Source organism: Manis javanica, chromosome 7 (genome assembly GCF_040802235.1).
Source record: "Manis javanica isolate MJ-LG chromosome 7, MJ_LKY, whole genome shotgun sequence".
In the NCBI taxonomy this organism is placed as follows: domain Eukaryota; kingdom Metazoa; phylum Chordata; class Mammalia; order Pholidota; family Manidae; genus Manis; species Manis javanica.
In genome coordinates, this window is record NC_133162.1 from 96816282 (window position 1) to 96840517 (window position 24236).

A 24236-nucleotide genomic window follows, 5' to 3' on the forward strand; every position below is an offset into this window, starting at 1 on the left:
TGCACTTTGTCACTTGCCTGTCTTCCATGTCCTCAATGGCCTGTCACTGTAGGTCTCCATGTCTGACCTACCTTAGAGGGGAGCTCTAGCTCAGATCATTCTTTGCGCACCTTGCAAAATGTCCAACTGAGAACAAGCTCCAACCAGATGGCTTGTTGAGCCAATGAATGAAAGAGTTGGCAGGTGCTGGACATGGCAGAAATAAAAGCCTACAGTTCAGGTGAGCTTAGGTGTTTATTTTCACTGTTTCTTAGACAAGCTTTACAAGGTAAACACAAAAGACTGTTTCAAAGACACAGATTTTAAATGTCAACCTCAGACCATGGCATGTAGGGTTTCTGGAGCACACTGGTTCAGGCATTCTTGTACCCAGAGGCACAGAATTTACCAGGCTGTAAGGGAGTGGCTTGCTTTCACGGGGATGCCATTGCCAGCCACCTGGAAAGGTCGCCAAAAGCAGCAGCAAACACCAAGCTGAGGCCGAGTGCACAGCCCCCTGCCTTTCATGAGCTAACTGTCCAACTGGTGGGTGGTCAGCAACTCTGTTCCCTCCTGCCGCCACATCCTGGGGTCAGTCCCCTTCCTGAGGAGCACCTGCAGCAGGAGGTGGGCAGGAAGGGGCAGGAGCATCCTGAACTTTAATCTGTGTCAGCATCTTTGGTATAAGGAATCATCCCCAGGCTCAGTGAGGCAGGAGAAGGAAGGCAGCCCATGCTGAGAAGGCCTGACGATCCTTGGTGGGGCCCAGTTGCCCATATTCTCCCTGGTTCCTATCCCGGGAAATCTGTGGGCCCTCATTCTGTTAAGCAAATGCTGACCTCTTTACTTATCTGCCTCCTGTTCAGTGAGCCTCTCTGAGGACCACGGCTGCTCCATCAGGGTCCATTGGAGTAGCAGGCAGAAACACAGGCAGGAAGATCGTGTAGCCTGCACTGCCTTCCCTCCATCAGTCACTGGCCTAATGAGATACTCTTGATTTGTTCTTTTTTTTCCTTTCACTAAAGGACCCTAACACCCTTCAAGACAGATGAGCCCCTGAGGGCTCCCTGGGGGGAGGCAAGGGCATCATCCTCTGGCAGCAGTGTCTGGTCAGCCTTTGCTGGCTACACTATGTCCATCCTAAGATGCCCTCCGGCCTGGAAGACCTAAGACTATTAGTGTGACCAACATTCCCACTTCAGAGTGGAGTCCAGTGCGCATCTCCCTGATTCCTCGGGAAGTCACCCCTTTGGCTTCAAAGTTTCTTCTGTGGATAGGATAGATCATCCTGGTTCTGCCAGGGGTTGTGGGCTCAGCCAACAACTGCTTTTTCTTCATGGAGAAATAAAAACTGGGCAGGAATCAGTGAGGGATGGCCTATGACCTGAGCACACATGTCTGGTGGCCCTGGCTGAGGTCCAGCCTCTTGTGCTTTGGGGCAGCAGCATTTCAGGTTTGCAACTTTGGTGGGAAAGACGCTGCCAGCTATATTGAAATATTGGAGGTCCTTGGTGGGTCCAGCTGCCCACATTCTCCCTATTCCTCAGAGCAGTGTGGGGCTGGGTGCTTGGAGGGCAGGTTCTTTGCCCAGAGGTAGCAGAGACATTTGAACAGGGCCCTAGTGCTTTTCCACAGGCCCAAAGCAATAAAGACAACCAGCCCACAGCCCCCTGGGCACGTCCCCCTCCTGAGAAAGGCTGAGCTGTGGTGCCAAGCCTCTCTCTCTGCCTTTCCTTTTCTCTGGAACTGACTGAAGAGGGTCTGCTCCAGGCCTTCCAGGGAGACATTCAAACTAATGATCTAAAAGGTGAGAAGGCACAGTGGTTTAAAGAACGGTCATCACCAACTCAAAGGAGGGAAATAAATTACACTTATTCTCAAGACAGGGTTCATTAGTGGCTCTGCACTCCTGAAGGTAGCTTCACACTCCTGTGGGAAGATCAATTTGCACCCACTGTGGTGGCTTCAGACCTTCAAGAAGAAAATCTCCCCAGCTCAGGAAGGATTAGGGGAACAGCTTCAGCCCAACCCCCTTCCTTACCTGCACAGCTGGCAAAGGATGGACCTTTGATTGGCTCCTACGGCACAGACACCAAGTTCCCCACCAGCACCCTTGCTCCAGCCCGGCCTCCTTCCACTAAAGGTGACAAAGGGGGAGCTGCACCCCTGCTCACTGGCAACCCCTCACCACCACCACCTCACCCCAGTGCATATAAACAGCTCCAGGCAGAGGTCACGTGTGCTCTGCCACCACACAGCCCCAGCTCTGCAAAAGCCTTGAAAAGTAGTGAAAAGGAAGTGGGGGCATGGATTGAATCCACTGAGGAGCAAGCCTCTCACTGCCTTTTCTGTGCAAAAAGTGTGTATCTGTCACAATAATACATGAGCTGCAGATCTGACATCTGGCACTCGCTTTTCAATCTACCAGTTGGACTTTCAGGGACTCAACTTTTTAGCTAAGTAAGTATAATTGCAAATCCTGTGATATATCTGAAATATATATGAACATATATTACACACACATGTGTGTGTCATTTTGATTACTGCATAAATTTGCATTCTGGGAATTCAGGCCTCAAACCACCAAATTGTGCATGATTATGCCATACTGCTTGATCAAGAAAAGAAGCCTTGACAGGCTCAGGGCACTGTCCTGCTGTATTTGGTTTCCTGGGCCAGGCGCTGGCACCTCACACATGGCTAGTCTTCTGGGCCAGGGCATGGTCCACTGGCAGCATGAACTTGATGGCACCATCCTTCTCCCAACCCCTTCGGATCTTGGAGAGTCTGCGGCTGAAGCAGGGCAGAAGAAACAGGCCTTTGGCCAGGATGACCACACAGGGCACCAGCAGCGTGAGTGTGAAGGTGGGAGGCAGGTAGAACTTGTAGCAGCTCTCCTCAAAGGCACGGGTCCAGCCATAGGTGAGTGTGTGCAGCGTGCTCAGCACCAGGGCCACAAAGCCCAGTGTAGACTGCAGAAGAAAAGAGGGTTGGAGTGAGGGCCTGGGTGATGATGGACACCATGATTCCACCCATGGCTCAGCTGCTTGCCTAGCAGATGGGAAGGAAGGAAGCTGACTTTAGTAGTCAAGGCTCTGGGTTCAAATCCCAGCCCTGTCACTCTGCATGATCTTTTTACTACCTAAATGCCCTGAGCCTCAGTTTCTCCAAGAAAAAAGAAATAATGCTTCTGTCCTCAGAGTGTATTAAGGATTAATTCATGAGCATTCAATAAAATAATGCTTTCTCCCAAACTGTGTTATTAAGTTTGAAGATGTTTGAAAACATCTGACTGCTTTCATGTATATTTTAACATATATGATATATTTTAACATATATGAGAGTAACAAATGTCTGCCAGTTTGCCAAAGTCATGATTTCATAGGTAATATATGGCCTAAGAAAAGGCCAGATAAAAAAGTAAACTGACTTTGATTTAAAGATAAACACAAACCAAAAAGCTTGGCATGTGGTTTTGGCACCAACAGTAAAGGTGGCTCCAGGGGCCTGATGCTGTGAGCAAGGCCCATGGCACCATATGGGTGCTCTCTGTGGGTGTGGCACCCTCACCTCCTGCCCATGTACTGAGTTATGATCAATATCCCACTTGGAAATGCTACCAGGATCATTCTCCTGCTAGGATGGAGATGAGTGACTGTGGGGAGGCCAACACCATCACAAATCCAAGCGGAAATGGTCAGGCCTCCTAAGGGGAGCCTTAAGCCATGTGGAGGCTTCTGTGGGTCACCTCCAGGCAAAAGCAGCACTTCATCACCCCAAACGCAATACAGACGTGACTCTCTTTGGGAACTTTGATTGTAGAAATAGCTGAGAAGTGCTGAGCTCTAACTCCAACCTCTGGAATCTTTTGCATGTAAGGTTTCTTGCAGGCTACAAATGAGGCATTCCAGACCCTGCTGCTGGAGCTAATCTTGACTGATACTGTGATGCTGGGCAAGCCTTTCATCAGCCTCAGTGAGAAGTGTGTGATTTCAAAAGCTATAGTCTGAGGTGTGGTGGTGGTGGTGGTGGGGGCGCTGTGTAGATGAGCATCCCCCAGCCCGCAGGGAGGCAGACAGTGATGGAGAGCAGAGGGCCCTAGGGGTTGGGGCTTGATGGGGGCAGGGAGGAGAGGCACGGGGCAGTTCTGATGGAATTCTGGAAGCACTGAGGAGCACCTGAGAGATTTGGGGCAGGAGAGCCCTGTGTTTGTTACATAAGGAATGAAAACAGCAGTGACCCATCAAGAAGCGAAAACATACGCATTTTCTCCAAGGAGACACTGAACCAGCTTAAGGGAAATGGCAGCATGACGGTACCTCAGGGTGCTCTTTACAGGTTGGTTTTGAGCTTTCCACAGAGAGGCTATGGCTGGACCTCCTGGCTTTCCTGCCAGCCAGCTCATCAGCTTGATGCAGGGGCTCGGCTGAGAGGTGCTGCCCTGTTTGCTCCCCGCAGCCATAGTTCTCAGTGGGTCTGCTTTCCTCCCGTGCCTCGTTCTCACTCCTCCCTAGTGTGGGGACACTTTGCTTGGACCCACTCCAGAACAAACACCAGGAGGGTGAACCTCAGTAAGTGGAAGAACATGGTTCAGAAGAATTGCTGCTAAAGCTTTTACTAAAAACAGTTATAAATGTTTTCTCATGGCTATGCACTATAAGCTCATAGGTAGGTTTCCAGGTATATATTTGACCCCAAATAAAATACTAGCTGCCAAAAAATCCCCAGTTTCTATGCTTCCTGGCCAACTCTGGTTCTCATTGGCTTTGTGACCACTTCAAGGATCTTTTTATCCCATCCTTAACAACTTCTTGGCTCATGGGAAAGGCCATTACTGGCTCTGTGCTAATACCCACTGTTACTTCATATATCATAGTGAAATGGTCAATTCCCAGATGGAAGCCTCCTTGACTGTGAGTCACATGTAAGCAAATCCATGCCACTTACCTATCAAGAATTCCAAATCTCTTAGCAACTTCTGAACCACACCAACATTTTCTGAGTTCTGATATTGAAGACTGCAGTTAAAAATCCCAGCACTGAGAAAGTATTTGGTATTAACATCCAGAATATGTAGAAAACTTGTAAACTCAACAAAAACAAAAAACCAATTCAAAATAGACAATGGAGTTGAATAGAAATTTCTCCAGAGATGGGCAACAAGCCCATGAAGAGTTGCTCAATAATACCAATCATTAGGGAAATGCAAATAAACCACAAGGAGGCACTGCTTTACACATGGCTACTTTAAAAAAAAAACAGAAAACAAGTGTTGAGAAGATGTGGAGATATTGGAACCTTTGTGTGCTGTTAGTGGGAATAAATCAAAACTAGAACTGTCAAATGATCTAGCAATCCCACTTTTGGTATATACCCCAAAGAATTGAAAGCACAGTCTCAAGGAGATTATCTGCATACCCATGTTCAATAGCAGTATTCATAATAGCTAAAAAATAGAAGCAACCAAGTGTCCACCAACAGATGAATGGATAGGCAAATGTGATATTTCTATACAATGGAATATTATTCAGCTTTAAAAAGGAAGGAAATTGGGACACATGCTGTAACATGGACAAATCTTTAGGACATAATGTTAGGTGAAATACCAGTTACAAAAAGACAAATACCATATGATTCTACTTATATGAGGTAGTCAAAATCATAGAGATAGAAAATAGAAAGGTAGTTGCTAGAATCTAGGCGGCAGGGGAATGGGAATTCTTGTTTAATGGGGACAGAGTTTCAGTTTTACAAGATGAAGACTCTCAAGATGGTTGGTAGTGATGGACACATAACAATGTGCATGTACTTAATGCCACTAAACTGCAAAAATGGCTAAGATGGCAAATTTTGTGTTGTCGTTTTACCACACACACACAAAAAAAAAACTGAAGAAGGGGAGGAAAGGTCCCCAACACTGACCATCAGGGATAAATCTTGAACGAGCCTGACAACCACCCTGATGTTCCCCCACCAGCTGCCTAGTCGCAAACTGTTGCTCCCCTAACTCATGTGGATTTCCTGGGCTTTGCTGAGAAGGCTGGGAAGTGCCTTTTATCCCATAGAGTTTATCAGTCTGAGACTGTTGTTTTCAAATTTGGCTGCATGGTAAAATCACCTGGGGAGCTTGAGAAAAGTATTCATGCCCAAGCCCCAGTTCCAGACATGAAGACTAAATTGTTATAGGGTGGTAACTTGGAGAAGTTTGGGGATGATGAAAATGTGCAGCAGGGGTAAGAACCACTCAATTAGGTGACTGTTGTCACCCAGGCCTTTCTGGCTTCAGGCTGAGAGACCCTCATGGGTCCTCTGCCCAGGCTGTTTGATTGGGATGGACCTGGTCTTATCTGTCCTTCTCATAAAGGCCACTGAGGGCCTTGATGGGCCCATGCTGCACCACGGGCCTTTCCCAGACCCTGCAGTGGTGAGAAGCCTCCCAGGGCTAGTAACCTAACCCTGGGGTCCCAGTGAAGCCTCACCATCTCCCTTGGTGACATGCCTTGGAACTCTGGCGTTTGACTCATATGGGCCACCATGCTCAGCCCCTAATTTGGAGAGTGGACTGTGTTGGGCATTTGGGACATGCAGTGGGACAGTATAGAGATGCTGCTCCCAATCGTACACCCCTCGTTCTTTTGCCATCCAGAATCCCATGGTGACAGATGGCAGGAAGCCCCAGCCTTAGGCTAATGGTTCACAGGGCGTGCTCACAGCCAAAGGCCAGCCAATAACAATGGTCCTTTTGGCAGTCCAGACCCAGTGGGAAGCCTGGATGATTCCAGCAAGTTTGTTTCCCTAAAATTTGCTTCCCTTTGGAATACTTTACAGCCAAAGGAAGTCAAAGAAAGGGGGACATTGTCATGAGGCAATTAAGCCCCACCACTACCGCCATCCCCTTCCAAGCTAAGGCCATTTTTATTACATGTAATCTTGTTAGCAGAAAAGAAATAGCCAGGTTGTGGGCTCCAGCTGGTGCTCAAATACAATGCTGTGAAGGGGCTCTGAGTGTCGCTCACAAAGCTGGGCTCAGAGCTGGTCTCTGTCATTATTTCAGGCAGTCACAGGAAGTGCCTCTAACTCTAGGGCAGAACTGAGCTGCTAAGAGCAGAAACCTAAGTCCTCTGTGAGCTGCACAGGGCTTGTATTTTGCAATCTAACAATGCTTAACTGGCTTAATTAGCAGCAGTCAGCACTGCCAAAACCCAACCAAAACAATAACAAGAACCAAAATCAAAACCTTTGAAAACAGCCTCAGGAACAAAAGGATACACATAAGCACAAGTCACCTCTGTGGGATTAACATGCTGTTTTGATGACTTTTAGCTAAAGTCACTATAGACTCAGGGGTCATGCCAGGTTCATTGAGAACCACAGTGTCCCCACAGCCAGTTTCTAAGCCTTAGTGCCCTGCTGTGGGCACCTGTGGCTAGGGAAGGAAGTGGGGTCTGGGGAGAGCCTCACTGGCAGTGCTAACTTTACAGGAAAAGGTTGCAAGCTTACATGAAAAATCATATAGCACTACTGGGTGCAGGTGTTGTGCATTCTGTATGTCCGCAGAGCACATCCTCCTGATGATCACAGGAGGTAGACACAGACACAAGCGAGGACACAGACCCTCTTGGAGCCTAAGAAACTGTCTAATGGTGCAGGGCTGGTAAGTGGTGGCCTTGGGATGGAATGCCAGGTCTGCTGGCTCCACAGACCATGTCCCCCCACTCCCCCCTTAGAGGTTGCCACATATTGCATCATGCATGCCTAACACCCAAGGAGCTTGCCAAAACAGACTTCCCTCGCATCCCTGGGCATCTCTGTGTATAAGTCAGGGCTGGGCCTGGTATCTGTAGTTCTCCAAGACAATTCGGTGACTTCGACCTTCTGGGTGGCGGCTTTCAACCTTTTGGGCACATTTTTCATTACTGCACAGTACACAACCAGGTACGCCACATATGTAAAGATAACTATGGAATCAATACAACTGAAAAAATATCTGTCCTTAGAACATGTAAAGCACTCTGACTTTTTTTTTTGACATTCTATTATACTATTTCATTTTTAAAAATCTGGTTGTGACCCACTAGACTGATTACATGACCCACCAGTGAATGTCAACCACAATTTGCAAATGCTGCCCTGGAACATTCTGAGGCTCAGGGTTGGAGTCTCTCAGCCTTTCTTTGCTGCCTCCTACTGAACTCAGAAGCAGGCAGTTGGTAGCTTAGTCAGAGATAATGGAAATGTCACACGCCTCAGGAATAATAGCAAAATGCTCTTTATTTTTCTTTCACACCTCATCCTCACAGTGGATCACAGCATTTCTGTAGGGCATTAACTCCATTTTTTAAGAGTGTAAAGTGAGGCTCAGGGAGCAGACGTGACCTGCCCATCGTTACAGAGCTAGGATGCGGGGAGGTAGAGCTAGAACGCCCACTCCTAGGTGCGGACAGTTCCTCCTCCATGTCAGGCCTATTTTTTTGTGTACAGAATGCAGACATTTAATTTCCATGAGCAAAACCCTGCCTTTCTATCCATCTCTTCACTTTCCAACTTCCCTGCTCTTGCAGGGGCAGAAGGACTTCTATATTTGTATTTCAACTCTTCAGTATGTAAAGCAGAGCATGCTGGAGAGGTCCCAGGCAGCTATTGCTAACAAAATCAAATCCCCCGGCTTTCTCTGGTAGCCAGAGCTGGGACTTATAATCTACAGCTGCTTAAGGGAGCAACTTTCTGGTGAGGGGAGCAACCTGAAGTCTGTTTTTTTTGTGGATAAAACATGCACCCCAGGATACTCCAGGCAGGGACAGGAAAATCCTAGATTTGAGTGTACAACACATGAGGATTAGTGTCAGATAAATAAAATTCTTTTTCCCCCTCTTATGCTGGCATGTGTCAACCCTAAGCACTCCTCCAGAGACCTTCTGAGATGAGCAGAGCCAGTGAGATTCAGAAACTGACATGCTTTTAAAAAACAACCACAACAGTGTTTTGTTCTAGGATATGTGAGCATCTCCAATCAGGGACAATTAATTTGGATTACATAAGAGCACTGCACTGTCAGTGTCCCTCTTTGAATCCTCCACTGTGTCCTCACGGCACAGAGAAAATACATGACAGATTTCTGTCGACAGCGGGGCTGGATACGATAGCTATTCTCTCCTCTAATACAATTTCAAAGGCAGAACCAGTATTAGTCAGCGCCCATCCATGAGAGGGGATGAGTTAATCTGCCAGCACTCAGGAGTTGACCATGTACTCTGCACGGGGAATAGTGTGAGATGCCTTGCTTGCCTGTATAAGCAAAACGGCTCTGTCTGTCTTGCTCCCAATTGCACCCCAGGTCTAGCACCATGCCTGGCATGCAGAAAGTGCTGGATACACATTTACTGAATGAATAAATGCAGTGAACCTTTTGCCACAAGTGGCATCCCCCCAAATGTGTTCTGTGGAGTGCAGATAGTTGTTTTCTGAAAAAGGTGGGGGTGGGAGGGCACTAATGTTCTAATAGGTTATCAGGGCTTGCTTGTTGTAGACATTACTAGAGTCTTTGACATGCCAAGGTACACTGTGAATCTCCTAGGGGGAAGCAAATCTTTCCTCAAATTCATTTTACTAGAGACCTGTTCTCTAGATTTTTCATAGTAATGGTGTTTTTTGGGAAGCGCTGTGTTTTATCCCTTATAAACTGGTGATCCTAAAGCTCACCTCCCATCCACCCTGCATGAATCAAGGGCTTAACGAAACAACAGGGCAGGGTTGAGATGAGGGTGCTGAGTGGTTGGCTAGGCTCATTCCCTCCCTGCTAGGCCAGCTACATGCCCAGTGACTGCATGTCATGGAATTCTGGTTGGGAAGCTCAAGAACGTAGAAACAATGCATAGTCTGGAAGTCGGGCTTCTGTCGTCCAATTTTTTCATGTGTCTATACCTGGGCTTCCCCAGATGTCATGAGGACGAGCTTGCCCCAGGCAGCCATTTGGGAGATCTGGCCGAGCCCTTAGGCTCTAGAAGTCTCTGGCATCTGATTGAGCGGTCCTGTCATACAGACTATGAAAGCCAGAGCTGCTATGCAGAGGGGGAGGTGCTTGCACACAAGGGCAGAGCCAAGGCCCGACTGAGGCTCACTAGCAGAGGCAGAGCCACTTTACCTGAACGAAGCCGAACTCTACTTTACCTGAACGAAGCCGAACTCTCTCCAGTTGAGTGAGTTTGCAATGGACGGCAGTGAGGTGATGGCCAGCAGGGACAGCGTGCCGAGGGCCAGTACTCCCATAGAGAGGTAGATCTCCATCCTCCAGACGTCCTCCTCAACCCAGAGGTGACTCTTGTTAGCCAAGACCTGATGTGGATGGAGGGAAACCCATGAGCACCACGGCAAGGCTGAGCCCTGGGATGTGGGCGAGCTGGCACCTTAGGACGGGAGACACACACACCCTGTGCCTGGCTTTGTTCTCAGTGCTTTTCAGGTATCAGCTCCATACAGTGGAGGTTACTGTTACCCCCATTCCACCAATGAACGAAATGAGGCACAAAGATCAAGCAAATTCCCCATGATTACTCGGCTTAGTAGATGGCAGAGCTGGAATTAGGACCCAGGCAGTCTGGCTCCGAAGACGTGGGCTCCCTCCCCATGGCTTTCACAGATGTGCCTGGGGCCAGCCAACCAGCACATTCCCATGAGCCTAGAGTAAGCAGTCAGAGATGTCAATAAGACCCTTCATCCACCACCAGTTTTCTGGTTCCCAGACCCTTAAAAGGAGGGAATTGCTTTCCTAGCTCAGAATCCCTTCATCCCAGTGGGTTCATGCCTCTGCTGCCTGCTGCCCCTTCCAGCCTGTCTCACCCTGGACCCTTTGCCCTCCTGGTGCCCCAAGCTGTCCCCAGCACTGACTTGCACTCAGGACACACACAGACACACACCAACACTAAACTCCTTAATATTCCCTGGCTCAAAGCCTCAGCTGCCATCTTCCCACACAGCTCCCCATTGCTCTCTGAGGAATATAGCTTTAGCTCAACCACTGCCAGGAAACAAAGACTGACATCCATTCACCAAGCTGACCAGTGAGCACTCATGAAGTACCTACTGTGTGCCAGGCCCTGGGCTGCCGAGAAGGATACCTGCCCACACAGAGCTCTGGGATCCCCCACTGAGCTCCAGGGACACACAGTTCAGGGAACCCCTGCAGACCTGGAGAATTTTACACTCTCTTTCCCCACTCGGAGCTTCCTTACAGCTGAGCAACTCCCATCCCTGCTCACACACACAAGGAAGCACTTGGATCAAGGTCCTTCCATCAGAAACCACCATTTCTAGACTAGACCAGATAGCAAAGTTCTTGGAAGTCAAGAACTCTGACTCTGAGAGTAAGGAGTCAGAGAAGTCATGAAATGCTGGTACTTTACTTCTACCAGCAGAACAAGGAACATACTTGCATTAGGAAATGAGACTATATTTAAGTAGACAAGTCTGTGCCTCACAAAACAGAATGACTCAAACAGGTTTTTGGGAAAGTATTTTAGCAGGAAAAAAATAACCCAAGCTCAGTTACCAGATACAATAATATTAAAAATGAATCTAGTGGGCTGAGCAAAAATTATTGAAAAGCTTATGAGAAAATGCCATCCATTGGGTACTTGTCCTTCAATTTGAAAAAAATGATTGCTTCTGTTCAATTTTAGGACAGAATGGCTCATGGTGGTATCTTTAAGCCATAAACCCAGGGGTCCAGGGACCCAGGTTCTCATTCTGACCACTAGTCATGTGTAACTCTGGGCAGCTCCAGCCCTGGGCCCATTTCTTTACTGGGAGAGTTGAAAGAGGATGGTCTAGAACCCTATGATTTTGCTTATGTCCCAAGAATATGTCAATATTAGTTAGAAAAGTATGGCCTGCAGAGGGCCAGAGGTCTCCTGTGTAACTGAGTCCAAAGAGGGCTTACTCACATCTTCACAGTGTTAACTGCTGCTAAATAAGTCATCTCCTTGTTGCAAGTTTCTTCTTCAAATAAACTTCATTAGTCATTCCTTTCTGCATTTTGGTAAGATCAGGCAGTTAATGTCACAAGTCACTTTGGATGATTACACACACATACCACATTAGCTTGCAAAATGTCTTGTTTTTTTCCTCTAATGTTTCTACTCTGCAGTGACACCAGAAAGGGGTGGGGTGAGGTGGGCAAGAGAGGAATGAATGGGGGGAACCTGCACGAGGACCTGGATCCTGGCCACCTTCAGTAGCCCGTGGGATTCTTACCCAGCTGACAGAGCCACAGTACTGTACTGAGGGCTCCCCCAGTGACCAGTCACACATGGTAACTGGGGCACAGATGTAACAGCTCTCCATCTCCCTACTAATCCTCCCACATCCAGAGCTGATTAAGTCAGCCACCTTGAGGATGACAAGGATAGGGTGTTGATCAATAAGATGGCATGGCGGCATTCCTGTGTGGGACAGTCCTTTCTTGTGGTTAGACCCTGTAGGACCCAGGGGCAGGAGGACAGTGAGGCTGTAGCTTTAGCCCCTCTCCAAGTCCCAAGGGAGGGTGATAGGTGGGGCTGACCACCAGCTAAACCCAGAGAAGAGGAGGGCAGGATGCTGAAGAGGCAGCCTCCTCTCGTGGGAGAATGGCTTTGCAGTCCCAAGGCCTTGACTGCAATGTTGGCACTGCCACTGGAGAGCAATCATGAAACCCCGGAAAATCCCTTCCAGATAATAGCACTACTGCCTCTTTCTCACAGCGTTATTGCCAAGGACTAAAAGGATGTTTGTGAAATGAGTAGCATGTGACTGGCACACAGTAGGTGATTAATACAATAAATGTCTACTGCTGTTGTTTTAATGGCAGCTGGGAAGTTAGACTGGTTCTTGCCCCAAGCCCTACATGTGCTCCTTTTAAGTGATGCCTGGTATTGGCTTCATGGTGGCCAATTTAACAATCAGTCACTCAGCAAACATGCACTGGAAATCTGTGTTAGAAACCATGGACCTCAAGGGGTGCCAGACGCAGTCGTGGAACTCTGAGTTGGGCAGAAGACAGACATGTAAATAAATCACTACAAAGAGATGCATAAGAAGAATCACAGGGCTGTGGACAAAATATAGCAGATTGCAGAGGTGGGTATGGGAAATGGGGGAGATAGACTGGAGATAGAGTCTTTGAAGGAGGAACAGGAGTTTGTCAGACTGTCAAGATATTCCAAGCTAGGGGGTCTGGGACTAGAGGAATGAGCTCTGCCCATTCAGAGGACAGTATGGGACCCAAGTGTGACATGTCACAGGGAGATGAGGCTGGGAGAGAGCACAGCTGCATCATGAAAGGTCTTTCATTACCCCAAGGACAGTGGGGAATCAGTGCTTTTTCACAGTGACATGGTCAAATGACAGTGTTAGGCAGTTCTCTCCAATAGCCTAGAGTAGATCTGTGGTCAGGGGGAGAAGACAACAATGTGTGGGTTAAACATTTACTTTGATCTCGACCTTGATCTTTGTGATCTTGAAATGCATTTCTATGGGGGCCACACAAGTGAATCACAAAGCACCGCACAAATATTAGTCCTTGTAGGTAATGATACTGTCAATATATAGGGCCTCAGAGGTTCTCCATACAGCTGGGATACAGCTCTGCCTTGAAATCTGTAGCCTCAGGGGTGGAAGGAGACCGGGAGGGTGTCTCAAGTCTAGGCTAAGGGCATCCCTTTCCCCAAAGGCCCAGTAGGGTAGCAGGGTGGTGAGTGCCTGCCCTCCTGGACACCCTGGGAGGGCAGCCAGGGCAGGCTGGGAAAGTCACACATCAGGCATGAACTGCTGTTGTTAGTTCTGAATGCAGAACAGCCTCAGATGCCCAGTCTCAGAGCCCAAGGGCGTGGCTGACCTGCAGACTCCACACAGGCTCACCTTCAGGTCCTGGTAACTCGCTACTTCTGGTCTGCTTGTTCTGTGTTACTCCCCCTCCCTCTACCATTCCCCTTCCCAGGCACACCCTCCAAAATCTGTGGCACAAGGTTAAGCCCCTTTGCATGGCAGGCCTTTGTTCTTCCTGAGAGCGATCCTATTCTGTGGGACTGACAGTGGCCTGGCAGCCTGCACTGGGGTCCAGAAGGATGGGGAACTGGGGGATTGCCTTGCATGCACCCCTCTGCACCCTGGGACTTGCAGCACTGCAAAACTTAGCTAAGACATCATTGAGGAAAGACTCGGCAGGCAGAAGAATTTAGAGAATGGCAGTTGGGGGGTGGGTAGGGGAAGAGAGGGTGCAGGGGTTTGCCTATGTCCAAGGGGTGGAGGCATTACCTCCTTCCCCACTCACTGCCTGAAACATGTGTCCCCTTATCTGCTGCCACCTGGGGAGCAGGCATTGTGCCAGTCCCTGAGGAGCCATGCAGAGCCTCCTGATGAGCAGGCTGGCTCTTTTTAGAAGTAAGAAAATATTATCAAAGAGCATCAAAAACATTAGCATTCAGAGAGACCTCTGTCAGCATCAAGGTCCTGAGGACAAAAGAGGGGCTGTGACTTGCTCAAGGTCAAGGTCTCTCTTTGATCCAATCAGTGATGCTGAAGGACAGGAGTCTAGTCTCCTGCCTTCAGGCCTGCATGCCATGCCTTGCCACCTAAAGCAGGGGACAAGATTCTATGTCTTATTCCATTCTGTGGCCCTTGGGCCTGGTAGAGTGGATGCTCAGTGAATGAGTGAGTGAATGGCCCAAGTTCTGGGGTCATTTACTCAAATGTTAACTTGGACTTGTTTTTCCTGCAGAAAGCAGGATGTCCTGCCTAGTACTAGGATTCTTCCCTTCTCTTAGGAGCTTAAGCCCACAGGGGCGCTGATGCTAGGAGTCGTTGGGTGCAGAAGGACAAGAGCATTAGAGAAGCTGCCAGAGGGAGCGGGCCCAGGAGTGAGTAGGGGATTAGGTCTGTGGTTTCCAGGAAGCAGCCCACCTTTGCTGGCCAGTCCTGCTCTGGAAGGCAGCTTGGCCTCTGAGAGGATGGCTGGATGGTGGGTGTGCCTGGGGAGGGCCCTGCCTCAGTAAGATGCCAGCTTCCCAACAAGAACAGAAACTGCAGGGCCTACCTGGGCTGGATGAGGGCAGTGGATGAGAAGTGCCTCACTGGTACCTAGGCCAAACTCTATTGGGTAACTAGTATCCTGGGTGGGCGGGACCCTGTGCCGTGCTAGGGGCTGGGGGCTGGAGGGGGAATTAAGCAGGTTGCAGAAAATAAAGAAAGGCAGTGTTGCTTACAGATGTGAGCTTGGACACAGAATCAGGCCCTGTGAACTTGTGAACTAGGAGGGAGCATCAGGGGGCCATTTCTATGGGTGTACATGCCAGCTGATGGTGCCTGGGTTGCTACCTGGCTTGCCCTGAAGGCCCCCATTTCCCAGGAATTCTGCTGGCAAAAGAGCACAATACGGGTTTCCTAAATGAACAATTACCACCACCACCACCCCAAAAGCCCCTGCAGCCTTCCCTATCTTAACTGATGGCACCTCCACCCCTTGGGTGCTCAGGTCAAAAACCTGGAGTAATCCTTGACCACCCGCATACCCTGTGGATTTTTCTGCAATGCTGTGCCCTCTTGCTTCAAAAATATGCCTTTAATACCTTCTTGCCCACTCCCTGGCCTCTCATCTAGGTTCCTTCACAGCCTCCTACCAGTCTCCCACATCTGCCCTGCAACATCCTAATGTCTGTTCTCTGCTCAGCAGCCAGGAAGAGCCAGTTAAAACATCAGGCAGATCACCACCCCTTTACTGGCTCCTGAGGGTCCAAGGCCTCCCTGGTCTGGCTTCACCTCTCAGGCCTCCCCTATCGCCCTCCCACTGGGCCCCCCACAGGGTCCCCTGATCACTCCTCAGTGTGCCAGCCAGCTCCCACCGAGGGCTCTCCCTCCTCCCTGGGCTGTTGCTGGCTCAGTCCCCTCCTTGCCACCTTCGCTTACCTGTCATCCACTCAGCAGGACCTCCCCTCATCCCTCTATAACTGCACCCCACTGCTCTCCCCTGCTTGATTGTCCTTAGCACTCACCACCTTCTAAATACCCTGTAACTCACAGCTGGATTTGTCTGTCTCCCCTCCTGGCTGCACCTATGGGCATAGCAATTTCATGTTTTGTTCACCGATACACAAAATCTTGGATAGCAGGGTGTGGGCACTATCAGAATCAGCAGATAGCAGTTGGCAGGCTGCTCCCCAGTCACTGCCGCTCCCGTACTTGGGCGCTGTACCTGTTTGATGGCGAGGTTGACCAGTTCATAGCGGTGGGAGCAGCGCAGCGGCAGGCCTAAGCTGTAGAGCGCGTGCAGGGCGGCACAGAAACAGCTGAGCAGGCCTATCTGCTTGCGGTGCTGCAGCCAGTGGTCCAGCCAGTCGGGGAAGCGTCGGTACTTGGTGCCGCGGTGCAGCTGCAGGGCAGCTGCTAGCACGCCAGGCAGGTACACCAGTGACAGCAGGACGTAGGCCACGCACGGCAGCGTTGTGTTGACCACGGACAGAGGCAGCTTGTAGAACTTGTTCTTGCCCTCCTGCATGTAGGGTTGCAGCACATCCCGGATGAAGTTGTAGGCATAGAAGAAGATGAAGAGCCCCAAGGCCAGTAGGGCCGGCACCTTCCACCCCGGGAGGAGGTGCAGGGGCATGGCCTCCACCTCCCGGGCTGAGGCCAGGGATCCCATGTCCACAGGCGTGAAGCCCATGGTGCGTGCCATCTCTGAGACAGTGCGCTTGGCTTCTGGCTGGTCACTGCAGATGGGCACCTGTGGGGAGGAGCAAAGGGGGATCCAAATGGGGTCACAGGCCGTAGGGGCAGGTGGGGCCTCAGAGAGCAGCTGGCCAAACTCCTCACTGAGCAGCAGCCCAGTGAGCTGCCATGGAAGGGCACAGTGGAAGCAGAAGGGGACTGATTCCCAGACCAGGGGTCTTTCCTCCACCCCCTGTGGCTTCCCAGTCTGTGACCCAGCTGCCCATTACTCAAGAAGGGCACCTGGACTTACCTAATAGTGAGCATTTTGACAGTTCATAGGCATCAGCATCCGTAAGCAAAACGCACCTCTAGGCACCACCGGAGGACTTGGAATAGGTACACTGAGGACTGTGGCCAGCCCTGGAAGTTGCTAAGCAGTTAGGCTCTGCATATGGCCCAGAACATACCGCTGTGGTGGCAGCCCCACCCGTCAGTCCAGAAGTATCCCCTTTGACAATGTCCCCCTGTCCCCTATGGCCCTTGGGCAAACACTAGGCCTCCTCAAGCCAGGCCTAGCCTCAGAGCTCAATGCCCCAGGAAGTTCCCATGCAGGACACTGGTGTCCTCAGACCCCTGAACGCTCCATGGGCCTTGATGACACTGCTCTGATCAGTCCGGTCTCCCAGCACTGACTCTGCACCTGCTATGTGCCAGGCTTTACACATGTGACCCCTCAGCCTCGCCATAACCTGCAGGTCTGTACCATGGTCCCCATTTTTCAGGTGAGGAAACAGGTCCAGGAGCATCATTTCTCACCACTGTGCCTTTGTCCCATCCACCTGGAATGCCTCCCTGCCCCTGTGCCTGACAACATGTGGTAGCATCAGGCCAAGAAAGTTTTCCTTAACTGCTACTGCTCTGTTCCCTCCAGGCCCTGCTGCCCAACACTCAACTACTCTTCTTGCCTCTTCACACATGGGGGTTCCATGATGAAGGCTGAACACAGGGCCTCCCAATCAGCTGGGGCCGGGCACAGTCTGGCATGGAGCTGGGCAGAGGAGGCATCTGGGATGGACTCATTAGTCAAAGTTTTTATGCACATGGGGAGCCTGGTATTCTTCCTCCAGGAAAACAGGTGGCCTCTTGGCATTAAAAATCACCTTGTCTTGGGAAGAGCTCCTTCTGCCAAGAACTGTCACGCAGCTCTGGCTGTGCCCTGGAGCCATTTTTCACTCCTACAAAAACCTGCTGCTGGCTATTCTGAGAAATCAGCTTAGTTCCTGGAAGCCTTTGGGATAAAGGAGGTAAAGGTTGGGACAAGCCTGCTTCCTTAGGACCTAGAACATAAGTGTGTTACTTTCTTCTTTCTAATTCTAGTTCTAAAGCAATGTCTTGTCTCCTTTTTGTATCCCAATAATAAATATCCCAAATTTCCTCTTTGCTCCCCAGGAAATCAAGTTACCATAAATGAAAGAACATGGATTTCAGATTCATATGAACTGGATGCAAATCCCAGCTCATCAGATGTAGGACTTGGTGTAAGTGCATTAAGGTCTCTGAACCTCAGTTTCTTGCTCTGAAAAATGGAACTTTGAAGTGATGTGAGATAAGTTGAGATAATATACACATAAGAGCCTTGCACACTGAGGGTCCTCAGTGGAACTTAGTCATTTATATTTATTATTATGGTGGTTGGTAGCCCCCCAGCACCTACCTGCCTGTTCCCATCCCTTGGCCCAGCCTGCAGGGTCCAGGCAGAGATGACATTGAAGGCCTTGACCACTGTGCAAGTGGGGAAGAGGGAGGCCAGGTACTCAGCATTGGACTCACGGTACTGAAGGTGCTCCTGCTCTGTGGGGTTGCTCACATCCACTAGGATCTTGCTGGCTAGCTGGTCGCTGAGTCCACATAGTGAAGAGTAGTGCTCCCGGAACATGGCCACAAAGATGACCTCAGGGAAGACCACTGCCTCTGCCTGGGAAGTTACTTGTGTGGCTGAGGGGAATAGCCCAGCTATGCGTTTGGGGTTGCGGCTCCCCACTGCAACACTGAAGCCAGAGCCCACCAGGCGTGTGGCCAGGGAACGTGCAAAGTCCCCACTGCCCAGGATGCCCACATTGGGGGCCCCACTGGGAGCCTCAGCAAGGCTGCCATTACTGTCTACTAGGCGACGGCTGATCAGTGGTTTGTCCATCTTTCTGAGTATTTCAGTGGCTGGAAGAGAAAACAGGAGCTTGGTTAGTGGAGGGCTCCTGGAATACCCCTCCTGCCACCTCCCTTTCTTGTCTATTGTAACTGCATTCATTCAGCAGGCCTTCATGAGCATTACCGTGTTCTAGATGGGGGACAAACTGAGTGAGACCTAGCCCCTTCCCAAGGAGGACAACCATTCAGGAAGAGGAGTGGCCTCCTCTTTGTCCTTTGCCCTGGCCTCCGCTCTTTGTCCTTTGCCCTGAATTATTTCTTCGGGACAAATTCACAAGAGTGAGAATGCTGAGAAAGAGGAGTATGGCATTTTCACGATCAATGCTATGCAATGCCATACTTCTTTTCAAAAGGATTATGTGATAACAGTGTTACTGCCCAGAAGTGACCCCGACCTCACCTTCACTGGGTGTTATTTATCAGGAAGGTAGACGTATTCCTGTGCTTGCTTACATTCTGCATTTTGGATGCTCTTTCTTAAGTAGATGATGAGCAGCTTGAAGTAGGAACTTCATCTTATTTGACTTTGGATCTCACCATTTGTCACAGTTGGTGTTTAATGTTTGCTGAATGAAAGAATGAACACTGAAATACTATTCTCTGAGGGTGGGATTTGAGTGGGACATGACAGTGAATGGGACCTTGAGATTGGGTGGGTGCCCTGGCATCTCCTTTACTGAACCTGAGATACAAGTTAACATGGAAGAAGGGCCCATGACTTGGGCCAGGAGTTTATAGTAAACTTGGATGGGAAAAATTTTGTTTTAATTGTAACCAGCTTCTAACTGAAATTTGTTATTTCCTTCAAATATGAATGTAAGTAACAAACCACAGTAGTGTTAGCAGTTGTGAGTTTGTTACCAATACTGACCAATGTCATATCATAAATTTAATTATAAATGAGTTCCCTAAGTACTACTTAAACTACTTTAAAATTATGGTAGATAGGACCACCTAGATTTAAAAAGCAAATATTAATAGATGTGAAGGGGGAAAAAGACAGCAATACAATAAGAACAAGAGACTTCACTGTCAACAATGGATAGATCATACAGACAGAAAATAAGTATATAAACATTGGATTTGAACTATACTTTAGACTAAATGGACCTAACAGAGTATACAGACATTCTATCTGACAGCAGCAGAATACACATTCTCCTCACATATACAGAAACTCCTCAAGAACAGATATTTGGTCATAAAACAAGTCTTAACAAATTTATGATTGAAATCATATCAAGTATCTTTTCCAATCACAATGGTATGAAACTAGAAATTAATAACAGGAGGAAAACTAGAAAATTCACAATTATGTGGAATTCAACGACACATTCCTAAACAACCAGTGAGCCAAAGAAGAAATCAAAAGGGTAATCAAAGAATATCTTGAGACAAATGAAAATGAAAATGCAATATATTAAAACTTGTGGGATGCAGCAAGAGCAGCTATAAGAGGGACATATATAGCTTAATGCCTACATTAAGAAAAAAGAGAGATCTCAAACAACCTAACATTACACTTTTCAAGGAACTCGAAAAAGAACAAATGAAGTCTAAAGTTAGTAGAGGGATGTAAACAACAAAGATCAGAGTGCAAATAAATGAAAAAGAGGCTAGGAAAACCAAAGAAAAAAATCAGATTAAGAAAAAAAAATTAGGATCTGTTTTTTAAAAGAATAAACTAACTGACAAGCTAGACTAAGAAAAGAAAAAGACTCAAATAAATAAAATAAAAAATGAAAGAGACATTACAACTGATACTCCAGAAACACAAAAGATCCTAAGAGACTATTATGAACAATTATATGACAAGTTGGACAACCCAGAAGAAATGGATAAATTCCTAAAAACATAAAATCTATAAAGACTGAATCATGAAGAAATAGAAAATCTGACAGGCCAATAATGAATAAGGGAATTGAATCAGTAATAAAAAAGTCTCCCAGTAAAGAAAATCCCACGACTGGATAGCTTCACTGGTGAGTTCTACCAAACATTTCAAGAACAATTAAGCATTCTACCAACATTTTCAAAAAATTGAAGAGGAGGGAAGATTTCCCAGTTCATTTTATAGGCCAGCATTACCCTGATACCAAAGCCAGATGAAGACATGACCAGAAAAAGAAATTATAGGTTGATATTCCTAATGAATATAGATGCCAAAATCCTCAACAAAATACCAGCAAACTAAATTCAACAGCATGTTCAAAGGATCCTACACCATGATCTAGTGGCATTTACCCCTGGGATGAAGGCTGGTTCAACATATGCAAACTAATACATAATATACCACATTACAAAATAAGGGATAAAATTATATGATCATCTCAATCCAGAAAAGGCATTTGACAAAATTAAACATACTTTCACAATAAAAACTCTCAACAAATTAGGTATAGAAGGAATGTACCTCAACATAATCCAGACCACATATGACAAGCCCACAGCTAACTCTATACTCAATGGTGAGAAGCTGAAAGTTCTTCCTTTAAGAACAGAAACAAGACAAGAAAGCCCACCCTCGCCTCTTCTATACAATATAGTGCTGGAAATCCTAGTGAGTGCAATCAGGCAAGAAAAAGAAATAAAAGACATCCAAATTGGAAAAGAAGAATGAAAATTATCTGTTTGCAGGTGACATGATCTTATATATAGAAAACTCCAAAGACTCCACCAAAAAAAAAACAACCTGTTAAACCTAAGAAACTAATTTAGTAAAATTGCAGGATACAAAAATCAGTTATGTTTGTATAAATTAACAATGAATAAAAAGGAAATTACAAAAAAATCCTATTTACCTATTTACAATACCATCAAAAAGAATAAAATACTTAGGAATAAATTTAACCAAAGAGGTAAAAGATCTGCACATGGAAAATTAAAAAACATTGATGAAAGAAACTGACAGAAGAATTAATGTTGTTAAAATGAACAATCTACAGATTCAAAGCAATGTCTATCAAAATTCCAATGGCATTTTTCACAGATATAGAATAAACAATCCTAAGATTTACATGGAAACACAAAAGACCCCAAGTAGCTAAAGCAATCTTGAGCAAGAAAAACAAAGCTGGAGACATCATACTTCCTGATTTCAGTTATATTACAAAACTATACTAATCAAAAACAATATGGTACTGTGTTCCATAAGGATTAGTGGAACACAATAGAGAGCCCAGACATAAACCCACACATATGTAATCAACCAATCTTTGACACAGATGCCAAAAATATACAATGGGAAAATGACAGTATCTTCAATAAATGGTACTGGGAAAACTGGACATCCTCATGCAAAAAAATGATATTGGACCCTTATTTTACAGCACACACACAGATAAATTCAAAATGGCTAAAGACTCACTCAAAAAGGAAGTATGACCTGAAACCATGTAATTCCTAGAAGAAAACATGGAAAAAAGCTCCCTAACATTGGTCTTGGCAGGGAGTTTTTGGATTTGACACCAAAAGCACAGGCAGTAAAAATTAAAATAAACAAGTGGAACTACATCAAACTAAGAAGTTTTTGCACAGCAAAGGAAACAATCAATAAAATTCAAAGGCAATCTACAGCATTGGAGAAAATATTTGTAAACCATATATCCAATAAGAAGTTAATTATCACAGTATATAAGGAACTCATACAACTCAATAGTTAAAAAAAACCTCAAATAATCCAATTAAAAAATGGGCAAAGAGCCTGAATAGATATTTTTCCAAAGAAACCATACAATCAATAATTATATGAAAAGATGCTCATCATCACTAATCATTAGGGAAATGTAAATGAAAACCACAATGAGCTACTCCCTCACACCTGTTAGGATGGCTATTATCAAAAAGTCAAAAGATAATAAATGTTGGTGGAGATAGAGAAAAGGGAACCCTTGTACACTGCTGGTAGGAATATAAATTGGTACAGTCATTATGGAAAAAAGCTCCTCAAAATATTAAGAATAGAATTACCATATGATCCTTCTTCTGGGTATTGATCCAAGGAAATACAATCTCAAGTTCAAAGAGATAGCTGCACCTATGTTCACTGCAGCTTTATCCACAGTAGACAAGATATGGAAGTATCCTGAGTGTCCACTGATGGATAAATGGATGAAGATGTGGTTCTCTATACAGTGGAATATTATTCAACCTTAAAAAAGGAAATCCTGATATTTGTGTCAACATGGAGAATCTGGAGGACATTATGCTAAATGAAATAAGCCAGACATGGAAAGACAAATACTGCATGATCTCACTATATGAGAATCCAAAACTTAAACTTAGAAGCAGAGAGTAAAATGGTTACCAGGGACTGGGAGGTAGAGAAATGGGAGACATTGTTCAAAAGGCACAAACTTCCAGTTTTAAGATGAACAAATTTGGGAAATCTAAAGTACACCATGGTGACTATAATTAATAATACTGTAGTATGTACTTGAAATTTGCTACGAGAGTAGCCCTAAAGTGTTCCCAACATACAAAAAATGGTAACTATGTAAGGTGGTGGATATGTTAATTAACTGATAGTGGTAATTATTTCAGGATGCACACATATATTGAAATATCACATTGTCTACCCTAATTGTATGTAATTTTATTTGCCAATCATACTTCAATAAGGGGGAGGAGAATGAAAAAAATAAATAGTAAATATTAGAACTGCCACTAGATCTTATTTAATGTATTAATACAGAAACATGCAAATTACTATTGCATTAAAAATATTTTAGGAACTGTGCTTAAATACACTTGTCTTCCTTTTTAACCCTATGTTAATTCATTCATGTGAGAGCATTATTCTGAGCAGAAATTCGGAGGCTTCACCATCCTATGGGCTCATGGGGTCCTCAGGATAGAAGGGTTAAGAACCCCGGCCCGGAACCAGTGAAGCAGCAGGGATGGCTTTTAACCCCCTCTTCCTGCTTTCCACAGCAGTCTCCTGGGACCAGCTCAACACTGGGTGAGGGGTGTAGTTGTGGGGAGTCCAGTATCTAAGGAGAGGTTGTGTCCCTTTTCTGCCATGGGCCAGTTGTGTGTCCTTGGACAAGCCCCTGTATCTCTCTGGGCTCCAGCTTCCACCTTTGTAAATGGAGGTCACAAAGTCTGCTTCAAGATGACAGACAATGCAATCTTAAAAGGTTTTGAAAACCGTGACCTGGACATTTTACAAGGTGGCCACAGTAAAAGCTCCTATTTATGAGGTGCCCTACTGTGTGCTGAACATTGCTCTAAGGCCTCTCCATCTAGTCCTCACTGAACCCACAAAGTGGGTGCATTATTCCCAACTCAAGTGGAGGGAACTGAGGCTCAGAGAGGTGGAGGAACTTGTTCCAGGTGACCCAGAGCATGGAAAGAAGAGTAGACGTAGGTCTGCTGGC

General features: G+C 46.8%; 1 protein-coding gene across 4 annotated transcripts in view; it reads right to left on the bottom strand.

The window, feature by feature from the left end:
• Nucleotides 1-215: 215 nt before the first annotated feature.
• The window catches only part of STEAP3 (STEAP3 metalloreductase), a 40940-nt gene continuing 16919 nt past the window's right edge, over nucleotides 216-24236 (bottom strand). For 3 of the 4 annotated variants that reach the window (XM_017641773.3, XM_017641771.3, XM_017641772.3), the window contains 4 exons: nucleotides 18368-18867; nucleotides 16199-16726; nucleotides 10147-10311; nucleotides 216-2951 (listed from right to left, as the gene is read on the bottom strand). In XM_017641773.3, coding sequence (XP_017497262.2) covers nucleotides 2670-2951; nucleotides 10147-10311; nucleotides 16199-16726; nucleotides 18368-18847 — 1455 coding nt within the window. In that variant the 5' untranslated portion in view covers nucleotides 18848-18867 and the 3' untranslated portion in view covers nucleotides 216-2669. Of the gene's footprint in view, nucleotides 2952-10146; nucleotides 10312-16198; nucleotides 16727-18367; nucleotides 18868-19258; nucleotides 19425-24236 lie in introns of all 4 variants that reach the window. The other variant, XM_017641774.3, reaches the window with a different exon arrangement.